The 27,750-nt window shown below is 36.3% G+C and overlaps 1 protein-coding gene across 1 annotated transcript; it reads left to right on the forward strand.

The window, feature by feature from the left end:
• The first annotated feature begins 1,372 nt into the window (after positions 1-1,372).
• sfrp1b (secreted frizzled-related protein 1b) lies at positions 1,373-27,750 on the forward strand. The gene is made up of 4 exons (XM_060908351.1): positions 1,373-1,825; positions 6,500-6,710; positions 8,670-8,750; positions 25,688-27,750. The coding sequence occupies exons 1-4, from the start codon at positions 1,529-1,531 to the stop codon at positions 26,011-26,013; spliced, it is 915 nt and encodes a 304-aa protein (XP_060764334.1). The 5' UTR covers positions 1,373-1,528; the 3' UTR covers positions 26,014-27,750.

Below are 27,750 nucleotides of genomic sequence, written 5' to 3' on the forward strand. Positions count from 1 at the left end.
TTAGAATACTGAGATGAGAGAACACTGACTAAGATGTAAGAACAGTGAGATGAGAGAACACTGAGACGTGAGAACAGTGAGATGTGAGAACACTGAGATGAGAGAACACAGATGAGGGAACACTGAGATGTGAGAACACTGACTGAGATGTAAGAACAGTGAGATGAGAGAACACTGAGATGTAAGAATAATCAGATGAGAGAACGCAGATGTGAGAACACTGAGATGTGAGAACAGTGAGATGTAAGAACACTGACTGAGATGTAAGAACACTGAGATGTAAGAATAATCAGATGAGAGAACACAGATGTGAGAACACAGATGTGAGAACACTGGGATGAGAGAACACTGATGTTAGAATACTGAGATGAGAGAACACTGACTGAGATGTAAGAACAGTGAGATGAGAGAAGACTGAGATGTGAGAACAGTGAGATGTGAGAACACTGACAGATGTAAGAACACTGAGATGAGAGAACACTGACTGAGATGTAAGAACACTGAGATGAGAGAACACTGACTGAGATGTAAGAACACTGAGATGAGGGAACACTGAGATGAGAGAACACTGAGATGAGAGAACACTGACTGAGATGAGGGACCACTGAGATGAGGGAACACTGACTGAGATGAGGGAACACTGAGATGAGAGAACACTGACTGAAATGTAAGAACATTGAAATGAGAGAACACTGACTGAGATGTAAGAACACTGAGATGAGGGAACACTGAAATGAGAGAACACTGACTGAGATATAAGAACACTGAGATGAGGGAACACTGAGATGCGAGAACACTGACTGAGATGTAAGAACACTGAAATGAGAGAACACTGACTGAGATGAGGGAACACTGAGATGAGGGAACACTGAGATGAGAGAACACTGACTGAGATGTAAGAACACTGAAATGAGAGCACACTGACTGAGATGAGGGAACACTGAGATGAGGGGACACTGAGATGAGAGAACACTGACTGAGATGAGGGAACACTGAAATGAGAGAACACTGACTGAGATGTAAGAACACTGAGATGAGGGAACACTGAGATGAGAGAACACTGACTGAGATGTAAGAACACTGAAATGAGAGAACACTGACAGATGAGGGAACACTGAGATATGAGAACACTGACTGAGATGTGAGAACACTGAGATGAATGAACTGGTTCCAGGAAGCATAAATAAGCTCAAGTTTGCAATGTATTTTTCTTACTCGGTCTGTCAACACACTTTTTGTTTTGCTGATTTATGCATCTTAATTAATCACAACTTCATGCCAAGGAGAAAAGGGGGGAAAGTTTGGGCAAATTCTCAAAGTGACCGAGCCATTCTGTCAGGGTGCCAATCTGAAGAGAAACTCGGCTGCCTTTTCTTTCCCTCTGCTGGTGCATTTATCTTCATGCAGCTCAACCCAAAGGCTGCAGGAAGATCAAGACAGAAGAAGAACAGCAGGAAGACAGAAGGCGGAATCTTTCACTTGACTGTAAGCTATAATTACCGGTACAGCGCTTTCTATCTGTTACAGCATGCAGGCGCTTCTCGCTCGTGCCATGAGGGAGATGTTTGTGCTGGTTTCGCTCGCACTCCTCAGCCGCGTGCCTTCGACCGGCTCTTCTTCAGATTACGAGTACGCGTGGAGCGCGCGAGGCTACCTCCAGAGCCGCTGCACGGAAATCCCCGAGGACCTGCGACTCTGCTACGGCATCGGATACACGCGCATGCTGCTGCCCAACCTGCTGGAGCACGAGAGCCTGGCCGAGGTCAAGCAGCAGGCGAGCAGCTGGGTGCCGCTCGTGCACAGGAAGTGTCACGTGGGCACACAGGTAAGCTCGTGCGGCCCATATCCGGTCACTGCAATATAGCCTAATGAGTTTTTTTTTTTTTAATCATCATTATTAGAGGCGTTATAATGTCTGAGATTTCACATGAAGGTAACCAAAAGGTTATGAAAAAGAATATTTTTGTTCAACAAAGTTATCTAAATAAAATTCTGGTTTAAAAGATTACTCTAGAGTGAATTCAGATGTATTGTAACACTTCCAATGAGGACTTTCCAACTTGTCTAAGCTTTCTAAAACACAGTACATGATGCATTTCTGAAATCGTTAAGATGATATGGATGTGTGAAGAAAAAAAATGTTTATATCATATTCTAAACAAGCATGGCTTATTATTTTAACCAAAATTGACTAAATATATACTCAAAATATATCTGCCACTAGAACAAGACTGTTTCAAACTTGAAATGTTGTAAATTATGTATAAATGTCTATGAATAGATCAAGAATTTTGGTTTATAGTAAACTATGATAATTAGGAAATAATAGATATGTCTGTCTATAGAGTGTTTACAGCAATTTCACTTGATAAAATGTCTTTTTTTTGCACTGATAATAAGGCATTGTACTGAGGAAACATTAAAAAAATAGTTAATTGGCTATGAAAAGGGGCACAGAGTAATTCAGAAGGACGGCATTGCATTACGGTATAATGCAATATGTTAACTTGTACCGTGGAATTTTTCCGACTCATTAAAAAGACGTGATATTTTACTTTTATCAAGCCAGAAGGAAAGCTTCAGTTAGAAGGTAAAAACTATTATTCTTTAATACTGTGACTCTTTAATAGATTAATTTCTTTCTGTGAAGATATTAAACTGTGTGAAGGTAAAAGTTCATACTTCTGGATGTCTTCAGAATGTGCTCTCTTGTATTACACAGAAACACCAAAGTGATACCAGCTGAAGTCCAAAATCTTCCTGAATATCATGACTAATAAAGGAAAGTTATATATTTTTAGAAATGCAACAATACTAATGATTTAGAATAATATTTGCGACAAGGGAACCGTTTAGGGGAAGCCACCCCTAATGGTTCAAGAAGAAGGGATCAAAAGGTTGCTGGTTCAATTCCCTGGACCAGCAGGAATGGCTAGGCGAGGTACCTAACCCCTAACTGCCCCCCACAGCAAAATTTTCAGAGTTAATTTCCCAGTGTTAAGCAAAAGTGTTAAAATATTGAGTTGAAATGACTGTAAAAAGTTGATTTAACTGTGAAGGAGTCAATTATGTATTTAGGAAGTGTCGAATTAACACTGCAGAGATTGGGACCAAATAAACACCAGCATAGTGTTAAAATGAACTCTCTCAGAGTTGATTTAACACTATAAAATTTGCTGTGTGGGTATGTTGTACGTCGATCTGGATAAGAGCGTCTGCTAAATGCCTGTAATGGAATGACTAATTTTCAGTGACGGGGAATCTGGGAGACACATTTTCTTTGGTTTAGGCTTTTCCCTTTTATACAATTGCATTTTAAAACATTATTTATCTTTAGCATGCTTATTAATGGCATCAACAATGAGCATTTCAATAGCAGGGTTGTTGGTTTTTTTTAATTCATCACAACGACGTTCTAATATTTTACAAAAACGTACATAAAGTTTGATATACTATATTAAGATGTTGGCCTAAATAACAGGCTGTTATTCATTTCTTACAGCAGTAACAACCATAAATATATAACAATAACAAGGTTTAGAAAATCTTCAATATTTTCCAAATTCATACCCAATGTTTTCTAAAATTAATGATGAACATATTAAGTAAAGATCACAATAGAAATCCACAGTTTTATCATTAGTAACATGATAGAAACAAGTGACAAAGTGACTATTAGTCGTCCCAATGTTTAAAAAATATATAATACAGTACAATATATAATATGTTAATCCTACTGTTACGAAAAACAAACAGTAACAATAGACGATGGTCAATATGAAGCTGGCAGAAGCCGTCTTCTATAAAATGTTAAGGAGAAGCCCTGGGCAAAGTTTTTTTTTTTCCATAATAGACTATTATATTATATTATATTATATTATATTAGATTAGATTAGATTAGATTAGATTAGATTAGATTAGATTAGATTAGATTAGATTAGATTAGATTAGATTAGATTTGGAAATGAAGTATGCCTGGATGTTCTCCATATTGTAAAACAACAAAATGCTCTGAATTGTTCACTGACTCATTTAAGTCGCATTTCCACTTTGCTCAAAATGATGCACTATTTCACCAACCACTGATTTTGTGTTTTATATTAAAAAAAAGAATTATTTTCACTCTCAGAACAACACAATCAATGGCAGCATATTTAAGAACATACAGTCTCATTATTTTTGAGATTATACATCATGCGACATTTCTGAAGGTGTAGTTTATAAAAAATATCTCGGTAAAGGATTTAGACAAACACTAATTCATCAAACTAAAGAGAAGGAATTCTCATTAGAAAAATTTTAAGTTCCAAGGACTGAACACTCACTCAGGAATGAAAATAGAAGAAAGTATTGAAACTAATACAGTTTACAGATGTTTAAAAAGTACAGATATATTTTCTAGACAACAATAAGGCTGTACACAGAGAAGGACTCAGAGCAGGTCAGGGAGCGATACTGTTTATCATTTTGTTATTCAAAAACATATGTACTGGGGCGGCACGGTGGTGTAAGTGGTTAGCACAGTCGCCTCACAGCAAGAAGGTCCTGGGTTTGAGCCCAGCAGCCGGCGGGGGCCTTTTAGTGTGGAGTTTGCATGTTCTCCCCATGTCTGCGTGGGTTAAAGTGCCATTCCACCATTGGATGTATTTTTTTGGCATAAAATACAATATATTTTATGACAACATGACTAGACAGAGAAATCTTTTAGCTTCAAAATGATATATCAAACATAATTTTTTGACAACGACAAGTATATTAATTTTGCGACCAAAGTCACCTACCCTTTTAATTTCCGCGTGGTAGTGAAACTTGATGTCATCGGCAGGTTCCCCTTCTTGTGTACCACGTCACGTGTGACGTGGCACAGATTATCAGCAATGGCGGATAGAACGCGATTGTCAGCTTCGGAAAAGAAGCGAAGGAAAATAGCAAGTGATGCCCAAAGGAGACGGTCGATGGTGAATATCGGCACAGCAATCGACAAGTGGAAATCGCGTTCTATCCGCCATTGCTGATAATCTGTGCCACGTCACACGTGACGTGGTACACAAGAAGGGGAACCTGCCGATGACATCACGTTTCACTACCGCGCGGAAATTAAAAGGGTAGGTGACTTTGGTCGCAAAATTAATATACTTGTCGTTGTCAAAAAATTATGTTTGACATATTATTTTGAAGCTAAAAGATTTCTCTGTCTAGTCATGTTGTCATAAAATATATTGTATTTTATCCCAAAGAATACATCCAATGGTGGAATGGCACTTTAACTCCGGGTGCTCCGGTTTTCCCCACAGTTCAAAGACATGCGGTTAGGTTAATATGGAACAGCCTTGAGCTGAGGTGCCCTTAAGCGAGGCCCCTAACTCCCAAGTGCTCCCTGGGCGCTGTTAGCATGGATGCTAACGTACTCTGGGTATGTGTGTGTGTGCTTATTGCTCATGTGTGTGTTCACTGCTTCAGATGGGTTAAATGCAGAGAGGAATTTCACAAGTGTGTGATGAATAAAGTCTTTCTTTCTTTCTAATTACCCCAGTGTGACCAGAGCCTAAAGTTTGTTAAACAGCACAACCATTTAAAATATTTGTCTTCATCAGCGTGTAAAGACTAATACGAGTTTATATATATATATATATATATATATATATATATATATATATATATATATATATATATACATACACATTTTACTGAATATATTAAAAGCATACACTCTTGGCATCTTCAGGCTTGATTAATGCCAAATCATATGACTCATGTGCATGAAAAAAGACTCGAATGTAATAGATGTTGAAATAAATCTTAAACTTTTGCTTATTCTGTCTCTAGTGGTACATGGAACGCCTGTTTGAAGATTGTGAATTGACTCTCAAGAATAATATGAATTGACATCGAATGTAATACATTCGATTGAACATTTTAATCACATCTTCATCAGAAGTCACATGTCCAGACTCCGTGAACAACTAGTGCCACAATGCACAACTGCACAGATTTCACAAACCCGTCACAATCGTCCCTGCTCTGATTTAAATCAATCCTTGATTGATACCTTTACAAAACTTCATCTGGTTTTGTTTTGATAGCTCCCTGATCTTCATGATTGTCTTTGTCTTTGTTCTCAAACAAACTCTGGGGTCTTCCAGGAACAAGTGATTTTTTTTTTTTTATTTTGAGATCATGTGACACACACACAGGTTGAATCCATCCAACTAATGATGTGCCTTCTGGTTGCACTCGAACTAATTGAGGGGTTTCACAGCAATGAGCATGAACACTTACGCAACTCTCAACTTTTTACTTAACTTTTACCTTTTTTATATATAGACACCCCCCCACTACAACATTATAGGCTATTCTGTGTAGATTCAAGACATAAAATGTCAATTCAATCCATTTCAGTTCCAGGTTTTAGCATTAAAAGTTCAAGGTGGTGAAAACTTATGCTACTTACAGTATACTTAGCCCAGTATATCTGATGTAATATATCAACTGTACGCAGGTTCTTCTGTGCTCGCTCTTTGCGCCAGTGTGTTTGGAGAAAGCAGTTCTTCCTTGCCAGCAGTTCTGCGAGTCTGTGCGTGACGCCTGCAGCCCCATCATGGAGGCGTTCGGCTACGTCTGGCCAGAAATGCTCAACTGCAGCAGGTTTCCACATGAGGAAAAGGAGTTGTGTATCAGTTATAACCACACGGAAACTCCTGAAAAGTCTGGTGTGTGTATATAATATATATAATATCGTTCACAGCATTCTATGTAGTCTTATATGCAAGGAATAGAACATGACAGGGTATGTAGTATGCTGTTATAGGGAAATATTTAATGACTGGGTGTTATGATGTGGCTCAACCCCAAAAGTCATTATTTTCAAATAACAACACATGGAGAGTTTATAATCATCTATGTAGCTTTATCGTGTATATGATATTCTGCATACCCTCATGCAGTCTTTATAACAGTTTATGTAGCTTTATAGAGTATATTTAATACATAATATAGCCTTATATACTGTGTATGATACTCTATATGTATAATAATCTACTGATTTATATAGTGTGCATAATCCTCTCTGTCACTTTAAAGAGTGTATAATACCCTACGTAGTCTTAAAGTGTACTCTATGCTCTACACAGCCAATGTAGAGTGAGTAAAGCAATAAATGTAGCCTTATAGTTTGTATTATATTTTGCACAACTTTATATAGTGAGTATAATCTTTTATGCAGCCTCATAGAGTGTGTATAGTACTCTACATAGCCTTTTAGTGTGTCAAGTACTCTATGTAGCCTCATAGTGTCTATAAAATTCTGTACAAACATATATGGTATGTATAATCTTTTCTGTAGCCTCATACAGTGTGTATAGTACTCTATGTAGCCTCATAGAGTGTGTATAGTACTCTATGTAGCCTCATAGAGTGTGCATAGTACTCTACATAGCCATATAGTGTGTATAGTACTCTATGTAGCCTCATATAGTATGTATAGTACTCTACATAGCCATATAGTGTGTATAGTACTCTATGTAGCCTTATAGTGTCTATAAAATTCTGTACAAACTTATAGGGTGTAAAATGTTCTATGTAGCCTCATAGAGTGTGTATAGTACTCTATGTAGCTTCATAGAGTGTGTATAGTACTCTACATAGCCATATAGTGTGTATAGTACTCTATGTAGCCTTATAGTGTCTATAAAATTCTGTACAAACTTATAGGGTGTAAAATGTTCTATGTAGCCTCATAGAGTGTGTATAGTACTCTATGTAGCTTCATAGAGTGTGTATAGTACTCTACTTAGCCATATAGTGTGTATAGTACTCTATGTAGCTTCATAGAGTGTGTATAGTACTCTACATAGCCATATAGTGTGTATAGTACTCTATGTAGCCTTATAGTGTCTATAAAATTCTGTACAAACTTATAGGGTGTAAAATGTTCTATGTAGCCTCATAGAGTGTGTATAGTACTCTATGTAGCTTCATAGAGTGTGTATAGTACTCTACATAGCCATATAGTGTGCATAGTACTCTATGTAGTTTCATAGTGTATAGTACTCTATATAGCCATATAGTGTGTATAGTACTCTATGTAGCCTCATAGAGTATGTATAATACTCTACACAGCCATATAGTGTGTATAGTACTCTATGTAGCCCTATAGTGTCTATAAAATTCTGTATGAACATATATAGTATGTATAATCTGTTATGTAGCCTCACAGAGTATGTATATTACTCTACATAGCCTTATAAAACTAGTGTGTATATGGTAGTACTCTACGTAACCTTATAGTGTGTATGATCTTTAATGTAGCCTCACAGAGTGTGTACTCTACATAGCCTAATAGTGTGTATAGCCTTGTAGTGTCTAAAAATTGTGCTCAAACTTATAGTGTGTATTTTTTTAATGTAGCCTCATAAAGTGTGTATAGTACTCTACGTAGCCTTATGTAGTCTGTATAATAATCAACACAGCTGCATGTAGTGTGTAAACTCAATGTATCCTTATAGAAGTCAGCAAAAGGACACCTTTCTTTTAAGGCTCCTTATTGGCCAGCTTTAGAGCAGCAGTGCAGCGTGTACCTCTTAATTGATTTGAGATCAGCTGAGAAAACAGGAAGGCAGCCTTGTGGTGTAATCTTGTTTATTCAAATGTGTCTCCTTCTGAACGTACAGAACACACGCCTGCATGTCCACCATGTGACTTCGAGATGAGCCCAGATGTCATTCTGGAGAACATGTGTGCCAGTGAGTTTGGTAAGTGACTTTAATATCTCTTTTAGAGTCAGAATAAATATTGTCATTCACATCAAACATGGCTCGGCATTACATTTCATTTTTCTATTTCCATGAACACAGTTCATCCAATAAATTTGTAAATGATGGATTATAATCTATTGTATTCACCAGAGCGTTTATAATAATATATGATGTAATGAAACATATATACCGTAGAATGATATAACATTATAGTGTTTTACAGTCTATTTAAAGGTATAGAGACTTAACAATTATGTCTACATTCTGAATCTAATATCGAGTATTATGCACTCTTATAGAGCATACATTTATGAAACTATAGTGTAGAAGATTATATCTATAGTTTTTATAAAGATACAGAGCTTAATACAAGCTTTAGGCAAATCATAAGCCTGTATGATTATAAGTGTATAATGTACTATAAAGCTGTATATTATGTCAAGCTTATCGATTAAATAAAAGGAACATAAATGTTATTTTAGACCCATATTTCACATATGGACATTTTACACGTGGTGCATGTTTTATTTTTTCTAAACATTCTTTTATTTTCACACATGATTCTTTTTACATGATTCATTTATTTTCCCTTTCCTTTTTTTTTTTTACATGTAGGACGCCACGTGGTTTTATTTATCAAATATTATTCACATGATATCGCTTGATTTTGGGGCACATGTTGAACTGCAGTTCCACCTGTAACTCATATAATCACGTGTGAAAAATGTTTGGTCACATGGAAAGTGTATGTGATTTTCCAGTAAATTATACATATTACAGTCGTGTGTGTAATATTTTATGCAGCCTTATATAGTGTGTATAATACTTCATATAGCTTTGTATAGTGTGAATAATAATTTATGTAGCCTTGTACAGTGTGTATAATACCTTGTTTAGCCTTGTATAGTGTTTATAATATTTTACTTAGCCTTATATAATGTGAATAATGATTTATGTAGCCTTGTATAGCATTTATAATACTTTATGTAACCTTAGTGTTTATAATACTTTTTTATGTAGCCATGGAGTGAATGATGGCTTGGTTAGCCTTGTATAGCATTTATAATACTTTATTTAGCCTTATATATTATTTATTATACTTTATGTAGTCTTATATAGAGTGAATAATGGTTTGTTTAGCCTTATATAGTGTTTATAATACTTTATTTAGCCTTAATATTGTTTTTAATTCTTTACATAGCCTTATATAGTGTGAATAATACTTTATTTAGCCTTATATATTGTTTATAATCCTTTACGTAGCATTATATAGTGTGAATAATACTTTATTTAGCCTTATGTAGTGTTTATAATACTTTATTTAGCCTTATATATTGTTCATAATACTTTATGTAGTCTTATATAGAGTGAATAATGGTTTGTTTAGCCTTATATAGTGTTTATAATACTTTATTTAGCCTTATACGATATATTGTTTATAATCCTTTATGTAGCCTTATATAGTGTGAATAATACTTTATTTAGCCTTATGTAGTGTTTATAATACTTTATTTAGCCTTATATATTGTTCATAATACTTTATGTAGTCTTATATAGAGTGAATAATGGTTTGTTTAGCCTTATATAGTGTTTATAATACTTTATTTAGCCTTATATGGTATATTGTTTATAATCATTTATGTAGCCTTATATAGTGTGAATAATACTTTGTTTAGCCTTATATAGTGTTTATAATACTTTATGTAGTCTTATATAGCATGAATAATGGTTTGTTTAGCCTTATATAGTGTTTATAATACTTTATTTAGCCTTATATATTGTTTATAATCCTTTATGTAGCCTTATATAGTGTTTATAATACTTTGTTTAGCCTTATATCGTGTTTATAATACTTTATGTAGTCTTATATATTGTTTATAATACTTTATGTAGTCTTATATAGAGTGAATAATGGTTTGTTTAGCCTTATATAGTATTTATAATACTTTATTTAGCCTTATATATTGTTTATAATACTTTACGTAGTCTTATATAGAGTGAATAATGGTTTGTTTAGCCTTATATAGTGTTTATAATACTTTATTTAGCCTTATATATTGTTTATAATCCTTCATGTAGCCTTATATAGTGTGAATAATACTTTATTTAGCCTTAGTGTTTATAATACTTTATTTAGTCTTATATGTTGTTTACAATACTTTATGTAGCCTTAAATAACATGAATAATACTTTATTTAGCTTTGTATAGTGTTTAAAATATTTTATTTAGCCTTATATAGTGCGACTAATGATCTATGTAGCCTTGTACAGTATTTATAATACTTGATTGAGCCTTGTATAGTGTTTATAATACTTTATGTAGCCTTATATAGTGTGAATAATTTATATGACCTTGTACAGTGTGTATAATACTTTGCTTAGTCTTGTATTCTGCGTATAACACTATTTTCACGTGGTCATTTTTAATTTCACATCATTGTTTCATACATAGGACATGTGGTTTTATTTATATGACGTGAATTCTGTGGCACGTCATATTCATGAACTGCACTTTCACACATTTTTTTCCCCACATATAAATCACATACTACTCAGATAATCAAATCACATGTGAAAAACTTGTGATCACATGTAAAGTGAGTGTGATCCTCCAGTAAACGTTGTAGTAAGGAGTCTGAGGGCCAGATGTGTGGGTATCAGGATTCTGACCATCACATGATCCTCAAGGTTCAAGTGCTGCTTAGTTCTGGGAATTTTCTAGAAAAGCAAGCGTCTCAGTTAGACACAGTTCTGACCCTGATCTTTAATTGATGCTTTCATAAAACAGTGTCCACTGTTCAGAACCGAGGTTTATTTTGTTTGACCCATTTCTCGAATATTTATTAAGATCTGCTGTATGCTAAAGTAATATTAATAGGTTTCAACCTATTCTCAGTATACAGCGTAGAATAACTATCGATGTTTATTTGGATATCTGTTGCCTACTCATTGTTATATTATTCCAGTAGACTTATCTTTAATTTTTAATGCTTTTATCCTATACACAATCAGCTTTATTAGTCTGTATTTTCTACAACCTGATATTTCGTGCCTGGAAGTAAGTACTTGTTTATAAAAGAGGGAGACGATGGCTGTGTTTCCCAGGATCAGTATTGGGATACCAGATGCCAGAAGAAAAAAAATGAATTGGATCTTAGAGGGAAAAAAAAGAATGAATTTGATACTATACTTTGATCTGTAACAAATGGAAAAGATTGGAATTGGCCTTGGAAAAGGTTTTTTTTTTGAACTGGAAATGTTCACATACAGTACAGTAGAAAGAGACTTGATTGTATTTTCTTGTCAGGATTCATTTTGTTTGTAAATGTATCCTTTATAATATTTATTATATTGGCAATATGTGATTTTTATCTGAAAGCTGCATTTTTTGTCTAAATTGTCTTTTTAGCTATGGATTTCCCTGTATTTTTTTTAAATTAAAGCTGAGTGGTTTTATATAAATAATATTGATATTAGCTGATACGCAAGTTTTCCTTATCGGCATCAGAAAAAGTCATATTGATCCAGCTCTACTAAACGCTACTTTGAAAAAAACTCCTTTTCTGATAGAAGGAAAATAACTGGCAACTTCAGGAGCATGAACTTTACACAGAGGACATAAATAATCTGAACTGGCCGCACAAAAACACATGCACCTGGATAGCACAAGCCTGATACGGAGAACGTTCCCCATGTGTCTGTCTACTCGGTCTAATCTGTTAACCTTATGTTGCCTGCTCTGAATACAATCCTTGATGTTGTGCAGTACGAAAAGAAGGTAAACATTTTCACTGGTAAATCACAGTAAACAGGAAATACTGAGTGTGGAAATCTACCACCTTTGATTCTACTGAACAATTCATATTCAGAAACGGCTATATTTTTATATTAAATATTACAACAGCTGTTTTCCCAGGCAGCACTGTTCACGTTTAAGAAACTCTAGTAAAATTCTAAAAGAAAACAAGAATAACAATGTGGAATATTTTTTTTTGTAGGAGATTATAAAAAAGTATCCAAACTCATGTATAATTAAACTTGCAAAATAAAATAAGTGGTATTCAAGGGGCCAGGAAAAAAAAAAACCAAAACCTACATCTGGTTTGAATTTGTATACATGTTGCGAAATGATGTCAGGGTTTAAAGCACTGTGTAACTCTCAGAGATGATATATTAATAATCCATATGGATCGACAGTACCAGCGCAAGGTTTGTACACCCCTGCTCTACTCATTCATAGGTTTTCCTGTATTTTGTATTTTCTACATTGTAGAACAATACTGAAGACATCAAAACTATGACATAACATATGGAACATATATGGAATTATGTTGTAAATGGAAAAAAAAATGTTAAAACCCAAAATGTTTCATATTTTAGATTCTTCAGCGTAGTCAGCATTTACCTCGATGATGCTTTGTACACTATTGGTGTTATCTTAACCAGCTTCATGAAGTAGTCACCTGGAATGCCTAATTTTCACTTAACAGGTGCCTCGTCAAAAGTTAATTAGCGGACGAGTTTTCTGCCTTCTTAATGTGTTTCAAACCATCAAACAGTAAATAGTAAATAATGAAAATACAGTAAATAGCCCTGTAGTAATCCGTGTTGTGTCAAGAAGCGCTCAACTAAGTAAAGAGAAACGACATCCATCATTACTTTAAGACATGAAGAAGTGTCTTTTAATTAATAAAAAAAAGAAAGGAAAAATATTGAATTAGAAGGTATGGCCAAATTTTTTGACTGGTACTGTATAAAATATACAGGAGAAAAATTCTGAGTCTGCTCACAAGAGCTGCTTCTTCAGTTATAAAGCTTTAGTGGGCTGTTTTCATAGTCAGGGTCGACTTTTCGGGTCCATAATAATCCAAAAAAAATCAAACCTCAGATTTTTGTGTTTCTTTGCTGCCAAAAATGACCTTTTGAGATGGAAATGAACTGCACTATTACTATCACTGCACTATCACCGTTTGCACTACTGTTTATTCATACTGCATTTTGTATATACTGCAAATATCTATAATCATACCGTTGTACTATAGTACATTCATATCGCACATTTGTACATACTGTAAATATCTATATCATTATACCATTCCATACCCTGTAATTTCTGTACATTTATATTTATGTATATTACACGTTATTTATTGCTATGCACTTCTGGTTAGATGCAATCTGCATTTCTTTGCCTTGTACCTGTGACATGTGCAATGACAAAGTTGAATCTAATCTAATCTAATCTAATCTAATCTAATCTAATCTAATCTAATCAGAATTTCAGAGCTACAGGTCAAATACTGGACGTGTTACTTGTGCTGAGAAATAGTAAATAGTGTGTTTCTAAAACTGACCACCTTTCTTATAGTTCACAAGAGTGAGGGATACAAAGTGAAAAACTGTTGAAATGTCTGTCATGTATGTTAAGCACAAATTTTCAAGTACATACAGTGCAGCAATGTTTGTACACGGTGGTGACTGTAATAACAATTGAAGTGCTGATGATCCTTGTGGTTTTCCGGAGAGGACACTTTTTGACTGACTCACATTTCAACCACATGTGAAGCTCCGCCGCAAATGTGTCTCACATCTGTTTCAAGTCCTGTTTTTGACTGTGTAACAACAGAGTATTCTGCTTCAAAAGAGCAAATATTTTCTTTAAAAATCATTTACAAGCTCATCATATGGTGAATGTTTTCTGGAGAGGAAATTTTTGATGGATGAAGGATCCTGTTAGAGGCACTTAGTTTACAAAAAAAAATTTAACTTTCACTTAAATATCTTTCTATTGTGAATGAAAGTATTGTATACGTCCCAAAGCCTGGTTAGTGCGAAAAAAAAATGCAATTCTGAATTTAAAATCTAAGTGTAATAATTAAAGTAGAATTAAATAAAATGACCACAAGGTCAAAACTGAGCCGGCATTTGACTCTGACAAGCATAAGAACTTATTAGAGACATTAGTGCTGTAGGTAGGACTGGTGTGGGTGTGTCGTTGTAAATAAAGTAGAAGAAACTCCAGTGTATATATACTGGACCTAGCTGCAGGAGTTAGTTGGTGTTATTCAAAAAGACATACATGATTGTGAAACAGCCCAAATATAATTTATGGTCTAATTTTATCTCTCAAACAATGTTCCATAGCTGTTGACTAATATAAGTGGGAAACACTTTAGTGTATAACATTGTAATTTGGAAAATGAAGTGAACGTTGTGTGAACAGGGATTTCAGATCGAATTCAGTTTCATACCAGGATTTCTAGCATAAGTAAAGGCTGGATCTGTCTCAATTTTAAATAAAGTAAAACAGATTGAGGTTCTAGGTGTACTTAAACCTTTCTGATTGTTGTTTATGGTCAGTGCTGTGATTCAAACATTCAACCTTGCAGTATAATTCGTCTTATTGGTTGCACATCTTTGGCAGAGTGCAGATTCAAATTATACAGATTTTAAAAAACGTATCTCATTTTTGTAATGAATGTCCGAAAGTCTTCAGGACAGGGAATGTTGCACTTTGTGGTTTCTCAGTAACATGACAAGCTGCATTTTTTTTGTCTTAATAATAATAATAATAATGCCAGGAGAAAGAAAAGAGAGTCTGGTCAGAGAACGACTGTTTATAGCTGCTATAATGTATCACAGGAAATAACTTGCTTTGTGGATGTCTTACAACATTAAGTGTGAGTTTAAACAAACTGCTGTGTTATAAAACACTTTATAATGCACTGCAAAACCCGATAAGGTCACTGAGCTCAAAAATTTTATTGAAACCGATTACGTAAAAATTTTTGAGGTAAGTAACTTAAATTTTTTAAGGTAAGATTTCTTAAAAATTACAATTAAGTGTAACTATAGTGTAATTTTTAAGAAATCTTACCTTAAAAAATTTAAGTTACTTACCTCAAAAATTTTTACGTAATCGGTTTCAATAACATTTTTGAGCTCAGTGACCTTATCGGATTTTAGTGTGTGCTGGTTTAAGAAAATAATCAACTTTGAGCCGGTAATGGTTAAAGTGTTATGAATGGGACATTTTTGTGTGGGGCGGCATAGTGGTGTAGTGGTTAGTGCTGTCGCCTCACAGCAAGAAGGTCCGGGTTCGAGCCCTGTGGCCGGCGAGGGCCTTTCTGTGTGGAGTTTGCATGCTGTCCGCGTGGGTTTCCTCTGGGTGCTCCGGTTTCCCCCACAGTCCAAAGACATGCAGGTTAGGTTAACTGGTGACTCTAAATTGACCGTAGGTGTGAATGGTTGTCTATGTGTCAGCCCTGTGATGACCTGGCAACTTGTCCAGGGTGTACCCCGCCTTTCGCCTGTAGTCAGCTGGGATAGGCTCCAGCTTGCCTGCGACCCTGTAGAACAGGATAAAGCAGCTAGAGATAATGAGATGAGACATTTTTGTGTTACCGGTGTAATGTTTCTGAAACCGTCCATAACATACTATAGTAATGACACGGCTTCATGGTTGCAGGAAATGAGTGAAGCAGAAATAAAGAATTAAAACATAAATCCCCTCCAACCCGACGCCATTCTCACTGAACCTCACAAAAAACACTGAGGAAAAAAGAAATGTAGCTCAACAACTTTTTTTTTTTGCTTAATTTGTGGAATTTTTTCTTGGTAAGATTGCATTGAATTACTCTCAAGTCTCTAACTAATCCTGGATTTGAAATGGGGCCTGATATCCTATTTCCTAAATGCATTATGAGTGTTTTGTTAAGCATTTTTGTCTTATTAACTTCAAGAGAGAAAAAAAAAATAAAGAACAAAATTAAGACAAGCAAGTTTCAACTTTTTTTTTTTTTAATGTAGCTGTTCTAATGTAAGTGATACCAGGAACTAATTTGTTTCATGGCCATACCATAACATTAGCTGTAACTGTAAATGGATGTACTGAAGTATGAGGGGTTTTTTTGTGTTCTTTAAAGAGGCTGGCTCACCTTTCCCAGAATCCTGTGCACCAAGTAGTGAGTCGCCATTTTCGATGCTAGCAGTATTCAAGGAATCTGGAGGAATTTCGGTATGTAAAGGGCAAGGGCGCAAGCCTAAGCTGAAAAACTGCAACAATTCATTGACATCCTGCCCATATAAATTAAACTGTAATGTATAATTGCAGATACTCCAACTCCACATCAGAAAAAGTTGGGACGGTATATTGAAATTGAAATTAAAACTGAAAAAAAAAAAGATTTGTAAATTATCTTTGACCTGTATTGCACTCAAAACAATCCAACAGCACATTATTTGATGTTTTACCTCATGAATTAAAAAACAAACATTTTTTTCAAAATAAACACATTTCAATTAAAATTTTTGCAATATGTTTCAAAAAAAGTTGGGACGGTAAAACATTTCCCATATTATAACGTTGCCGTTCCTTCTCACAACACTTAAAAGATGTTTAGGGACTGAAGACACCAAGTGATGAAGTGTTTCAGGTGTTATTTTGTCCCATTCTCCCTGCAAGCAGGTCTTAAGGTGTGCAACGCTACGGAGTCGTCATTTTCTTTTTTTTTCATTTCAAAATTCACCACACATTCTCTATTGGGGACAGAGGGGACACACCCTCTTCTTCCACAGCCATACCTTTGTAATGTGAGCAGAATGTGGTTTTGCATTGTCTTGTTGAAATCTCCCTGAAAAAGATGTCGTCTTGAAGGCAGCATATGTTTCTTCAAAATCTCAATGTACTTTTCTGTATTAAAGCTCCATCACAGAAGTGTAAGTTACCTTTGCCAAGGGCACTGAAACAACCCCATACTATGACACACTCTGGCTTTTTGAGTTGTTCCTGGTAACAGTCTGGATGGTCCTTTTTGTCTTTGGGCCAGAGCACATGGCGTCCATTTTTCACAAAAAAGACCTGGAATACTCATTTGTCTGACCACAATACACATTTCCACTGTGTGATGGTCCATCCCAGATGCCTCCAAGCCCAGAGAAGTTGACAGTGCTTCTGGACACAGTTAACATACTGCTTCCTTTTTGCACAGGAAAGTTTTAATTGGCATTTGTGGATATAACTCTGTATTGTAGAGCTTGACAAAGGTTTGCCAAAGTAATCCTGAGTCCATGTGGTTATATCAGTTACAGATGAATGATGCAGTGCTGTCTGAGGGATCGGAAATCACGGGTGTTCAGCTTAGGCTTGCGCCCTTGCCCTTTATGTACTGAAATTCCTCCAGATTCCTTGAATCTTTTAATGATATTATGCATCTTGGATGGTGAAATACTGTATCCAAACCACTTTGTATCTTTCTTTGAGCAATATTGTTTGTAAAAAAAATTGATAATTTTCTCACACATTTGTTGACAAACTGGAGATCCTCGGCCCATTTTTGCTGCTCAAAGACCAGGCCGTTCCTGGATACTAATTTTGTACCACATCATGATTACAATCACTTGTTGACACACCCTGTTTCAAATAATATCATTATTTAATTGTTTTACCTCATTGCTAGCCCTAAATTGCCCCAGTCCCAACTTTTTTTGGAACGTGTTATAGGCTGGAAACACAGGAATGGATGTATATTAACAAATAAAATGAAGTTGACCAGACAAAACATGAAATATCTTAGGTTCTTATTGTGGGCAATGAAATAGAAGTCACACTATAAGAGGGTGGCATGGTGGTGTAGTGGTTAGCACGGTCGGCTCCCAGCAAGAAGGTTCTGGGCTCAAATCCAGAGGCTGGCGGGGGCCTTTCTGTGTGGAGTTTGCATGGGTTTCCTCTGGGTGCTCCGGTTTCCCCCACAGTCGAAAGACATGCGGTTAGGTTAATATGGGATGGCCTTGGGTTGAGGTGCCCTTGAGCGAGGCACCTACAGTAACTCCTGGGTGCTGTTAGCATGGCTGCCCACTGCTCTGGGTGTGTGCGCATGTATGTGTTCACTGCTTCAGATGGGTTAAATGCTGAGAGGAAATTTCACAAGTGTGTGATGAATAAAGGTATGCTTTCTTTCACTAAATTTAGAAAATCACTGCTTTCTTTTTCATTTACATTTTTCCTTCCATCTGAACTTTTTTTGATTTGGGATTGTATATTTTAAATTCTTTCGACTGATCCATTCCATTTCGTATGCTTTTTCTGTTGTAATGGACCAGAACTGGCCTTGGTTGTCTCGTGGGTGGCTGTGAAGGAAAGAAAAGATTAGGCATATTGGGGGCATCATGGCTCAGGTGGATAAGGCGCCATACCATAAATCCAGGGACCCGGGTTCGATTCCGACCCGAGGTCATTTCCCGATCCCTCCCCGTCTCTCTCCTGCTCATTTCCTGTCTCTACACTGTCCTATCCAATAAAGGTGAAAAAAGCCCAAAAAATATCTAAAAAAAAGAAGATTAGGCATATTTTGTTCAAAACGTCCATGCATGACATGGAGAGAAAGATTCTTCGAGTTTCCTTCAAATTTTGTTCACAGCAATCATTTTGCCACTTCATATAGTGGCTTTGAGCCCACTTTGAGCCCATTTAAAAGCTACTCAGAAACGCGGTCCACTGGCACAATGGCTTGTGTGTGTGTACAAGAAGAATAAACACATGAGATTGTGTGGCAGTGATGTTTGCTTTTAGATCTGCAATTATTTCTTCGGATTTGGTAAACGCAACCCGAGCAGCCAAGGTTTCCTCCTTGATTCCTTGAATCAATTAAGAGTTCTTGCAAAACAACACGGTCACGCTGACATGCATTGAGGATTATCTGATTTAAACCAGAAATGGAAGATTTTCGTTTACCAAGAACAGAACACTTCCAGTAACTAAGGAAGAGTTTCAACAATGCGGACTGAGATGTTATCACTATCAGGAAGCTCAAGTACGGTTGCTAACGGCAACAGTGTTTAGAAGACAGCTGTTTATAACTCTGCATCAACTGTTTTCTGTGCAACTCTGTTTAGACTCTGTCTCATATGCTAGAATTCTTTTGATAAATTGGTTTTTACTTGACATTTTATGAAAAATTTGTTTTCAAAACATTTTTCATAGAGGTTTACAGATTGGTCTCGTGTCCATATGGTGTTCTTTGAGCCCATTTGTAATACCCATAATGCACTGCGAATATATATTACATGGTTTAACACTGCTGAGTCGTGAATAAGTCGGTGCCAGTTCTTTTTACAAACGTAACATGAATATGACTGTGTATTGAAATAAAGCTGAATGTTTTGATTACCTGTAGATGTCCTGATACCTACATAAGCAGCAATTTAAAAAAGACAGGAGGTTCTGAAAATCTGTGATCTGAATCGAAGAGGGAATTACACATGCACGAACGTAAAGAATATAAATGATCTTAAAGTGTTAGCCTGCATAGAGTAGCAAACCAAAATTCTCAACAAACTGTGGTACGTAGACATTACAGGATGGGTGCCAATAATTTTATAACCAGTGTTTTGTTGGGAAAAAAATGCGCTAGTTAACACAAATTTTTTATATTTGACATAAAAAAGCATGTTTAAGTAAGGAATAAAACAGAACAGGTTGTACTCATCCAGGAAAATAATCAGTGATGCAGTTGTGGAAGTTAGTTCCTGTTATCACTTATGTTATAGCAGCTATAAACAGTCGTACTCTCATTAGCATCTCTTTATTCTCTTCAACTTAATAAGACAAAAAATTGCATCTTGTGTTGCTGAGAAACTGCAAAGCATTCAGTCCTGTAAATGTACCGTGCCAGACAAAAGTTTGGACACACCTTCTAATTCAGTAGTTTTTCTTTATTTTTATTAATTAAAAGTCACTTCATGTCTTAAAGTAATGATGGATGTCGTTTCTCTTTACTTAGTCAAGCGGTTATTGACATATGGATTACTACAGTTGTGGTGTCGAATAGGGCTACTTACTGTATGTTTATTATTTACTATTTGATGGTTTCAAATACACTAAGAAGGTAAGAAACTCGTCCACTAATTAACTTTTGACGAGGCACAGCTGGTAATTGAAAAGCATTCCAGGTGACTACCTCATGAAGCTGGTTAAGATAATGCCAATAGTGTGCAAAGTGTCATCGACGTCACACTACAGTTTGCAATACTCTGTGATGGGTTATCGATGAAAACGAGGCGTTTGGTGATGTTTCCCTGAGCTTCGGGAAATATTCCCAAACCCATCTGCGAGTATTTGCCGCTTAGGTTGCCAACAAAAAACATCGCCACCAAATTTCAATGCATGCATTGGAATTTTTAGCTATGTTTTTGGCCACTCACAAAGCGGAGACACACCAAAAAACAAGTCATGAAGCTTGGACAACATTCGCCATGCGTTGCACAATTAGTGGCGATGCTACCAATTTTTCATCACCAAGTATTCACAAACCCATTGTGAGATGTAGTGGGACCATAACCTAAATAGTCTCATTTCATTATCTCTAGCCGCTTTATCCTTCTACAGGGTCGCAGGAGCCTATCCCAGCTGACTACAGGCGAAAGGCGGGGTACACCCTGGACAAGTCACCAGGTCATCACAGGGCTGACACATAGACACAGACAACCATTCACACTCACACCTACAGTCAATTTAGAGTCACCAGTTAACCTAACCCGCATGTCTTTGGACTGAAACCGGAGCACCCGGAGGAAACCCATGCGGATATGGGGAGAACATGCAAACTCCACACAGAAAGGCCCTCGCCAGCCCCGGGGCTCGAACCCGGACCTTCTTGCTGTGAGGCGACAGCGCTAACCACTACACCACCGTGCCACCAACCTAAATAGTGACTTCTTTAAAATAATCTAAAATATGAAACATTTTGTTTTTTTTTTAAAAAACACTTTTTGGTTCAACCTTTGGATGAAGCCTATAGAGACCGCTGTCTTTATGTGTATGCTTAACCGAGTTCTACCATTTAAGAATGTAATTGGCGTGCCAGCCTCAGGCAGCGATTCCAAAGTCACGGTGTGGCGTCACTGCATACTGACTATGTAAGTGCCATGTTACATAACCTCAGCTTGCAAGGTTAGACTGCTAGACTGCTCAGCCATAGAGGATTCTCTATGGCTGAGCAGTCTAGTGTGCTGTCCAGGAAAGGAACAGCTTTTGCAACATCAATTTGAATCTTGGCGTCGACGTATTTCTGAGCGGGCTATTATTTTCTATTTATGTACCATAGCTTCCATCTCCCAATCAGACAAAGGCTGAGCTCAGACCTGCACAGGTCTCTTGTTTGTATTTACCACGTAATTCCATACGTTATTTCATAGTTTTGATGTCTTCAGTGTTATTCTACAATGTAGAAAATAGTCAACAGAAAAACCTATGAGTGAGTAGGGGTGTACAAATTTTTGTCTGGTACTGTATGTTAAAATGCCTTGACAAATGTAAAATAAACATATCAACCATTATACATTGTTGAACAAGATGACATTTTTGTCTGGTGATTAGTCTTTGATTATATGCAGCAGCTGGTTTGTTACAAACCAGACCAGTGACCCTGAGCTAACGGTTTGTCCTTTAATTAGGTTTAATCATCATTGGCGTAGAGATTGATAATGCTGTATACGGTTTGTCTCACCATTGTATGGTTTTCCGTCATAAGCCAAACCCAGTGTGAACCCAACAGTCATTAATGCTTAAATGCAGCTGGACGTAAACAACTCAGGAACATGATGGCCTGTGTTTTAAAGTAAAGGTTTCAACAGAGCACACATCGCCATATCATAGCTTCAGGACTTCAGCTTATTTCATTTTATTATTATAGTGGCCTTTTTGTTTTTAACAGCTGTGAGTCATGCTATTCAGGCAGAACCAATCAAATCTGGCGCGGTGTTTACGTCTGTGTGTTTGGTTATGCATGACTCTGTCACTACTCAGCAGTGCTTTGTCTCACTGCCCAGTGTATCTTTTATAGCACTATAACCAACAATAAAAAATAAATAAATCAGTTTCTGAGAAATATAAAAAATATATATATAATTCTGACAGAAATGAGGTTAAGACTAAAAAAACCACAGCAATTAAAATAAATAAATAAATAAATAAATAAATAAAACAAGTTAACATTGTTCCCCTCAGCTTCAAATTATCTAAATATCACCTCTAACAGAAATATATTTTGTAAAAATGAGTTTTCATGTTGGGGTGGCACGGTGGTGTAGTGGTTAGCGCTGTCGCCTCACAGCAAGAAGGTCCTGGGTTTGAGCCCCGGGGCCGGCGAGGGCCTTTCTGTGTGGAGTTTGCATGGTGTCCGCGTGGGTTTCCTCCGGGTGCTCCGGTTTCCCCCAAAGACATGCAGGTTAGGTTAACTGGTGACTCTAAATTGAGTGTGAATGGTTGTCTATGTGTCAGCCCTGTGATGACCTGGCGACTTGTCCAGGGTGTACCCCGCCTTTTGCCCGTAGTCAGCTGGGATAGGCTCCAGCTTGCCTGTGACCCTGTAGAAGGATAAAGCAGCTAGAGATAATGAGATGAGTTTTCATGTTCATTAAGGAATGCAAAGGAAGGAAGGCAAGTATTAGGGTTTTTTTTTTTCTTCCAGTGGACAGAATAATGACATAGGTATTAAAATTTCCTGGTTAAAAATTAAGGATTTTACAACAGCTTCAATAGCAGCTCAGCCAATCAGATTTAAATATGGAAACTAACAATTTGATGGGTCTTTTTGAACTGAACATTAAGTAATATTATAGGAGCAGTAAGGTGTACCTCAGAGCTTTATATTAAGCCCTAACTGTATTGTTGGTGTAAGTTGTAAATTCAGTTAAAATTGTGTGTATTTTTGTTGCATTTTGATAGATATACTGTAAATGCTAGAGAGCATAAACATCTGTATTTTTTTTTTCAAAATAACACTGTAGGCCAGACACTGTACAGTTTCCTTTATGATTATTGGCACCTCTTAGAAAGATTAGTTGAAAAAAAAAATCCACCTTTTGGTGAAGTCGCTTCATCTCTCACTGAAAAAATGAGAAAAATCCAGCCTTAAAATGAAATAAATGTATTCAGAGAAAAACAAGTCCCTCATCAAGAAATTATTTTCAGCAACAAAATAAAACATGCCACTATTATTTAATACTTTGTACAACCACCTTCTGCCAGTAAAACAGCACTGAGTCTCTCCCAACACCTTTTATAAGGTTGAAGATACAGAGCAGGGCATCTGAGATCATTCCTCTTTACACAGTCTCTCCAGATCATCCACGGCCCTCGGTCCTCTCGTGCTCTCTCCTCTTCAGCTCATCCCTCAGGTTTTCAATAGGGTTCAGGTCAGGGGGCTGAGCTGGCCAGGTCAGAAGCTTGATTCTGTGCTCAGTGTGTTGATTTGGACATACATTACCGTTCAAAAGTTTGGGGTCACTTTGAAATTTCCTTATTTTTGAAAGAAAAGCAGTGTTCTTTTCAATGAAGATCACTTTAAACTAATCAGAAATCCACTCTATACATTGCTAATGTGGTAAATGACTATTCTAGCTGCAAATGTCTGGTTTTTGGTGCAATATCTCCATAGGTGTATAGAGGCCCATTTCCAGCAACTCTCACTCCAGTGTTCTAATGGTACAATGTGTTTGCTCATTGCCTCAGAAGGCTAATGGATGATTAGAAAACCCTTGTACAATCATGTTGGCACAGCTGAAAACAGTTTAGCTCTTTAGAGAAGCTATAAAACTGACCTTCCTTTGAGCAGATTGAATTTCTGGAGCATCACATTTGTGGGGTCGATTAAATGCTCAAAATGGCCAGAAAAATGTCTTGACTATATTTTCTATTCATTTTACAACTTATGGTGGGAAATAAAAGTGTGACTTTTCATGGAAAACACAAAATTGTCTGGGTGACCCCAAACTTTTGAATGGTAGTGTATGCTTTGGATTATTGCCCTGCTGGAAGATCCAACGACCCAATTTTAATTTCATGTCAGAGGCAGGCAGATTCTGATTTAAAACGTCCTGGGATTTCATGATACCGTGTATCTGAACAAGGTTTCCAGGGCCTTTGGAGGAAAAACAGCCCCAAAATATCACAGAACATCCACCATATTTATTTTGCAGTTGGGATCGGGTTCTTTTCATTATAGCCATCCTTCATTTTACACCAAACCCACCTTGAGTGCTGATTGCCAAAAAGCTCCATTTTTGTTCCATCAGACCAGAGAACACGGTTCCAGTCAAAGTTGTAGTAGCGTTTCACAAATTTCAGGTGTTTATGTTTGTGGTTAACTGACAGAAAAGGCTTTTTCCTGGCAGACCTTCCAAATAATCTGTTGGTATATAGGTGGCATCTGATGAAGGTTTTGGAGACTTGGAAACTCCAAAATTTTACTTTTTCTTGTAATTCGCCAACAGTGATCATTGGGGATTTTTTTTTTTTTTGCCTCATTTACCCTCCTCCTCACTGTACATGGGGCAAAATAAACCTGGGCCTTCTTCCAGGCAAGTCTGTAACAGTTCCATTTGGGGTCCACTTTTTTATTGCTCTAATAGTAAAAATGGATATTTTCAGGTGAGTAGCTTTTTTAATAACCATCCCCTGACTTATGAAGGCCGACACGCTTCTCCCTCATTTGGTTTGTGTGTTCTCTCTCATCTTTCCCATGTTGATGGATGACTAAGGGAATTTGGCCTCTGTGTCACCTCATATTTGTTCCCCAGTTAATCAGAAAGTCATGGATTACACCTTGAAAGTTCCTACACACTCCAATCAACTCAGAAATGTACAAATTAAATGGGAAACATGCTTCAGCTACATTGTGTTCACTATCATTTCCAGGGGTGCCGGTAATAGAGGCACATGTGGTTTTGTTGAAAATAATTATTTCTTGATGAGGGATTTGTATTCTGTGTAGATAAACCACAGCTCATTCACAACTTAAACTAGAATAAGGAAGTGTTACAATTTCAGCATCAATACACCACATATTTCCTTGTGTTGTAACATTATTTCTATGTTGTGATAATTTGTATAATTAACAAAAATAAACGTCTCCCCCCCCCTTTTCCCATCTTAGCTATCAGAGCAAAAATAAAGAAAACGAAAAAAGAGAATGCGGATAAGAAGGTGATGCTACAGAAGAAGAAGAAAGCAGTGCGGGATGGAGCTCTGAACAATCAGGAACTCAGGAAGCTGGTGTTGTATCTAAAAAACGGAGCTGACTGTCCCTGTCCACAACTGAACAATACAGGAAATCATTATCTCATCATGGGACGCAACGTGGGAAAACGCTACTTAATGACTGGCATCCACTACTGGGACGAAGAGAACGCAGAGTTCAGGAAACTTCTGAACCAAATCAAAACCTACAAATGTCCTACTCGCGAACCCATTTTCAAATAACTAAACCCACAAAAAAATAACACACACTCAAACACTCCTGCCGTGTTCACTCCTTTTACATGGAAATTTTGTGCAATTCTGTAATTTTGTCTCTCACTCAACACATCTTTTTAAAACTGATTATTATTATTATTATTATTATAATAATAATATCATAAATCCCCAAGAGGAGTGAGTGATGTGACAAAAAGAGCATATTATGACAAAGATAACATGCATTCTACGATGCACCACATGGATCATAAGATACGCAGCAGGTTCAGGAAACAAACTGCCTGCAAAACAGAAGCATGAAATACTGAATCTGATGATACTTTTATTTTAATATCTGCAAAAATGAATTAAAAACACACACAAAAAAGAAAACCAACTACAACCAGAGTTTGTAATTATTTTTAAAACAGTTAAATGTTATTGCAATATCTGCGGTATCTCAGAAAAGTGTAACATCAATATTATAACGTTATATCTCTATGGTCATATCGTCCAGCTTTAATCCACAATCAATCCTTTCTTCATTGCAGTAATGACCAATATAAACCTTTTTTTAAATCTATTATAGATTATATTATACATTATTACATAAATATTTAACAGTTATTCCACAAAATCGAGTCGTACATGAGCTGACAGTCGACGAGGCGCGTAGCACCGAGTTGGCTATAAGCCATGTACGATGAGATTGAGTGGAATAACTGTTTTATTCTATCCATGTTCACTGGATTTTGAGAAACAGAGCATTTTTATTTTTTGCAAATTCAATAAATAAAAACTTTATACAAAACGTCCGACAAAAATGACAGGAGCAATTTGTGAAAAATGCTGCAATAATAATTCTTGAAAAATAATTTTAAAAAAGATACGTTTTTAGCATCAAATACTTTCATTCCATATTTTGTTGCTTTTTTTGTTTGGTTGGGTTGTTTTCGAGTAGAATTTTTATTTCGTCCTCGGTTGGTTCAGCCGCATGCGCCGCCATTTTATTTTTCTCTACTCATGGTATATGAACTGATATTCTAGTAGTAGAGTAGCCAATCAGAGCGTATGATTGCTCATATCCAGTGAATGTAGAGAGAATAAATTTGTATATAAAATATTAATGATTTAATTTGCATTATGTAATCTTCTTTTGGTAATCTTGGGTCATGTTTTTTCAGAAAGGAGACAAGACCAAAATTTTTTAGCTCCATGTTTTTTAGATGAGCATTTTCCTTTTCCGTCACTATATATGTGTTCATTCATTCATTCATTCATTTCTATATTGTATTTTACTCATATTGTACCAAGAACGTATTTGCATTCCAGATAGGACTTCACTTTCCGTGTACTCACACATGTTACTCTGCTTCTTCATTTTATCAAAATATCCCTCATAACCATCATGTGCTGATAATCAGATCCAGTCCCATCTCATATCAGAACATTCCACAGTGTTCCATTCGGGAGCAGAAACTCTACATAGGCAGCAGTTTGGACCAGTGTTTGTGTTTCTGAGATCAAAACCTTCGGAAGGTGTCTTCCATGAAAATATTAAACTTTAGCTTAAAATTTAGTGTATGTGCAAAATTAAACTGTTAGGTCATTACTGTAAGCTGCAAATTTTATTCTGACATCTAGGTGTAAATGTGCCCAAGTTATCTTACCTGCTTGAATTACACATCTGTATTTTTCATGATGACTCTGATTTGTTAACATGATTTTAATGACATTTTAATTAAACTTTGTTGTTTCATAAAA

Source organism: Neoarius graeffei, chromosome 25 (assembly GCF_027579695.1).
Source record: "Neoarius graeffei isolate fNeoGra1 chromosome 25, fNeoGra1.pri, whole genome shotgun sequence".
Taxonomy (NCBI): Eukaryota; Metazoa; Chordata; class Actinopteri; order Siluriformes; family Ariidae; genus Neoarius; species Neoarius graeffei.